We start from the raw sequence: 4,729 nt of genomic DNA, 5'->3' as shown, positions 1-4,729 counted from the left end.
GGGCTGAGATTGGGGGGACGAATGGAGAGATGGAGGAGGTGTGGGGGGGGGCAGCAACAAAGCCTGATGTTGCTATGGAGACATGTTTATGCCTCATTGATGCATCTTGTAGATCCAATTAGAGACTGATTGTGTCTGTGTCTTCATAGACATATGCACGTGTGTCCAGGCCCGGTGTGTGTTTAGACACACGCACGCACGCACGCACGCACGCACGCACACACACACACACACACGAAAACATATGTCTGCTTAAACACACACAAAAAAAAACAAGCAGGCATAAGCAGAGTGCTGCTGCTGAGCACTAGCAAATTATTAGAAGTAGGACAAAGGGATACCCCATGTTCTCGCTCTTATCGGCCTCTTGAATTAGCGCAACCCGCGTCCCCTCAACCCTCCCACTATCCCCTCCCACTCCCACTCCCCTTCAAAACCCGCGAGCGTCAGACAATAGTGGGGAAATAACGTCTCACCCGCGTCCAAGCCCTGGGATGGGAGAGGGGGGCCTGCTTTCCACACATGCTGTCATTATGGCATCATAATCATACGGGTGACGGGAAGGACTGTTTTCTGTAGTTTGCTTATCACATCTATCCTCTGTGAATGAAGTCATCTGGGTGGTGATGCCCCTATCCTCCTTGAAGAATGGCCATGAATGTTAATCCGGTCCTTCGTTTTCATGGGGGGTTTTTCCTTGAAAAAAGAGGACTCTTTGAGAATCTTTTAGAACAATGCCTGACTCCTTGCCAGCGTTTAACGTCATTAGATGAGAAAACCTTGACGTCCCCCTAGAGCTGTAGCAACCATAGATTTTGTGGGAGACTCCTCGAAGATTTGATCTGCTGAGTTTTTCCACCAGGACAAATATTATTTTCTGATTTTGCTCTTCATGTGCTTAATGGTAAATAATAGTAATATAGTCCAATTACTTTTGGGTAGCTAACATGTTTCATGCTACAGAGGCAGCTGCTTAGAGCCTCCAGGCCAGCAGAGGGCCCCATGGAGCACTTGGCCTCTTCACAAAAAATATGCCTCATTCTTGTTATAACTCAATCTGCCAACTTCCTGGATTGTTTTAAAGGTGGATGGTGGAATCACTGAAAAGCCTGCAGGTCAATGATGACGCTAAAATTTTGTCCATTTAATACTTAGATGTGTTGCAGGTATAAAACAAAACTTAAAAGAACTTCAAATTAATATTTTTGGGGAAAAACACTAATGTGTTAAATTGTTCATTTCATTCATTTATTGTATCTATCCAGGAGTCTTAAGAAGCCTTTCTGACTTTATTAATCGTTAACATCAAGGCCAGAGGCGACGTCACACTGTGTGAGAGATAGCAGTCGACTTTACACAGCCATACATTTCAGTTTTATTTCAAAACAAAGAATAATTACGCGAATGAAGTGTCTTTAACATCCACTTTGCATGTTAAGCACAATGCTAGCAGGATTAGCATTTTCAATTTTGAATCTATTCGTTCTTGGGAACGTAGAACCCAATTTTAGGTTACATTTATAAATGTATCCTAATTCAGGATGTTCTGTGACACAACTTGATTCTAACCAAACAACTTTGCTGCCATACATTCAGCTTTCTCGTATCTCCTGACATCCAATTCCTTTTTCGAGCAACCTGAACGAAGCTTCTTACAGCTTTTTCGCTTACAGTGAAAATAGCTTTCTTCTGTGACAACTTCCATAGTGAAGAGTGTTGCTGTCAGTAGTGGTAGGCTATGTATGGCGCAAAAAAAAAGAGAAAAAAAAAAGATCATATCTTTAGTTGCAGACCTCTGAATCCCAGATCAGGATCAATCCAGCATAAAATTGTCTCATCCCAGCCACGGGACGATTTGTCTGCTCATTTCTACCCTCCACATACTCCCCTATTAGTCTCTTCCGGGGAGAGGTCGTGGCTTTTTTCTGCTTGTCTGAAGAGCAGGTTATTTAGTGGTGAAACGATGTGTGCGATGATGAAATGAGGGGCTGCAGATAAGGTGAGGTTATACTCTGAGAGGGAGGAAGAGGGGAGACACCGACACAGACAGAGAGAGGGACCCCCTACACCCCTTCAGCCGCTGATGTCTTGTTATACCGTGAGGGATCAGAAAGAACAACAAATGCATCACGCGTTGCTAAATCCTCCTTAAATCCGCTGGCATGGGCAGATCTAGCAGATAGCCCCGCTGCTGGGCTCACTGTCTGCGATCACAACACACACACACACACACACACACGCGCGCTTATACATAAACACACCCGTGGTCAGTCCGGCTGTCTGGGTTAATGCTTGGCTAACTGGGACAACAGAGCTGAACCATGTTGACGTTTTAAGCCCCAAACAAGTCCAGAACAATGATTCAGCCCATCTGCCCCCACCGTGCGTTTCCACCCCCCGCCCCCAATAGGAGTGCAACCTCAGCCCCTTTCTGTTGACGCTCCAGCACTCACACACACTCCAGCACTGGCCAAACACACCGCCGTACCTTTGCCCCCGGTCTTCACACGCATTTACACACACCGGGCCTCCTCCTGTCCCCCACCTTCAGTGAATAAAAAGAGAACAAAAGCCGATCTGATTGAGTTGGCAGCAGAATCGACGCAGAGAGGTACTGTAAGGTCAGATGGATTATCTTAATCCTCCACCAGTAGATGATCATGACGGGTGGTGGTGGTGGTGGGGCGGGGCGTTGGTGGATGTACCAAGAAGCCTTAACCCTCTCAGCTGACCGCTGCGCGCTGTTGTTCCTCCAGAAACGGCCTTCTGAAGTAGCAGCATCGTTGTTATTACGCTAAAGCACGGGTCTTACCCCAAACTCCGAGAGTATGAAAAAGAAATCTGTTGCATTCCTTCTGCAAAATCCGATCCGAAGCGGCCATTTTGTGTTGTGGCACCTCTCTCTCTCTCTCTCTCTCTCTCTCTCTGTCTCTCTCTCTTCTTTCTTGCTAACTTTCGTTATGCTTTGAGTCACATCCAAGTATGAGAAAAATCTTCAGAGGATTTGTGTGAAACACTGTTGACTTGTTTGGAGGCCATGTCAAGCTGCAACACGCAAGTGTTTTGCCTCGCAGGCCGTCTCAGACGAATCTAAACCCGTAATTCCCTCGGCTAAAAGTATTAACACTATATAAACTCTGCTTGATATATGTGGCTGCTTGCACAGGCCATCCGTTTTATCTGGAAGTAACAATTTGTCTTTATTTTTTTGCCTCGCCCCAGGTTTCTTCCTGGAAAGGGTCTTGTGATCTACCCGGACATCGGGGACAAGCTGGATATCATCTGTCCCAGCGCCGACCAGGGCCGAGACTACGAGTTCTACAAGCTGTATCTGGTGAAGAGAGAGCAGGCGGAGAGCTGCAGCACGGTGCTCGACCCCAACGTGCTGGTGAACTGCAACAAGCCTGGGAAGAACATCAAGTTCACCATCAAGTTCCAGGAGTTCAGCCCCAACTACATGGGCCTGGAGTTCAAGAGGAACGTCAACTACTACATCACCTGTAAGTTTGTTGGGGTGGAGGGGTTGGGGGGTAAACAAAAAGACGAGTCGATTTGTTGACGTTTGTTGTTTTCACTTTTGTTCAGCTGAAGAAAGCCTGACTGAACAACAGGGGTAATAATCTCTGTGCTTCACACTCAGTTACACACAGTCACACCCGGGAGTTTCCTTGTTAAATTGCATTCTAATGGCTGCCGTGGCAGCTCCATAGCAACGACCGGAGTTTCTGTGCCTTGCTTAAGGCGGAGCGGTCAGAAGTGATTACGGTGTTAAATATTCTCCATCATTGTAGGACGCAAACAGGGGAACTTGAGCGCTTTGTTTGGGTTTTCAAGCTGTTTTACTTCCTCTTCATCTTATATTACACTTTAGAAAAAGATTGAATGGGATCACAATTAGCGATGCCTCAACAATTAACTTATTTTGTTAAGGCATAATTGATGAGGCCTTGTTTTTTGTTTTGTTTTTGTTTGTTTTTTGTAAAATGACAACATAAACCTGAAAGTCCAGGATAGCAGTATCTTGGATGAAGCCAGTGGGACTAAAGAGCATAAATAATTTATAAAATTTATGATCACTGAGCTGTAAATACAACCTTGATAGTAGCTCTTTTGAGAACAGCTAGACATGCAATAGTGCAATTGTATGCGATCGATAAACCTTTGCAACTTGAGAGCATACAGATGAGTACTTCCGATGATAAATATGCAATGAACAGACATGTTCTGATTTCATTTTTGGCTATCTATAATGAAAACCTTAAGCAATTCTGTCCTGGACTGTGCCTGGGAAAGTAATCCTCTCGCCCCGCCATCCAGCCTGCAAAGGTACCAAATTATGTTTGAAAAATTATGCTTTTGCTCCTGCTGTTTGTCAAAAATGTAATCTGTCCATCAATCCACCCAATGACTCCCTGGCGTCACGGTGCTCATGTTGACTGTCCACGTCTTAAAACAAGACATCAAGTTTATGGTGAACGTCTCGCATAAACTGGAAATAAAATCAAGCATTGCATAATAATTCAGCCTTCAAAGGATTCTGGCTTTATCGGCATGAGAGGAGCCTCGGTTTTCTCCTCATCAAAGCCCTCTAGCTCAAACTCCCGCAAGCTGAAAACAGAAACACACATACACACACACACACACACACGCACACACACACACACACACACACACACACGCACACACACACACACACACACACACACAAGAAAAGGCACATTTTTATCTC

General features: G+C 45.2%; 1 protein-coding gene across 6 annotated transcripts in view; it reads left to right on the top strand.

Annotated features, from left to right (window-relative positions):
- efnb1 (ephrin-B1) overlaps nucleotides 1–4,729 on the top strand; it is a 150,668-nt gene that overhangs the window by 85,498 nt on the left and 60,441 nt on the right. For all 6 annotated transcript variants that reach the window (XM_015059323.1, XM_015059321.1, XM_015059326.1 and 3 more), the window contains one exon: nucleotides 3,223–3,500. In XM_015059323.1, the coding sequence (XP_014914809.1) occupies nucleotides 3,223–3,500 (278 nt within the window). The remainder of the gene's footprint in view (nucleotides 1–3,222; nucleotides 3,501–4,729) is intronic.

Source organism: Poecilia latipinna, unplaced genomic scaffold (assembly GCF_001443285.1).
Source record: "Poecilia latipinna isolate Pla-1442-1.1 unplaced genomic scaffold, P_latipinna-1.0 Scaffold1620, whole genome shotgun sequence".
NCBI classification, from domain to species: Eukaryota; Metazoa; Chordata; class Actinopteri; order Cyprinodontiformes; family Poeciliidae; genus Poecilia; species Poecilia latipinna.
This window is presented reverse-complemented; position numbering and strand designations above follow the sequence as displayed.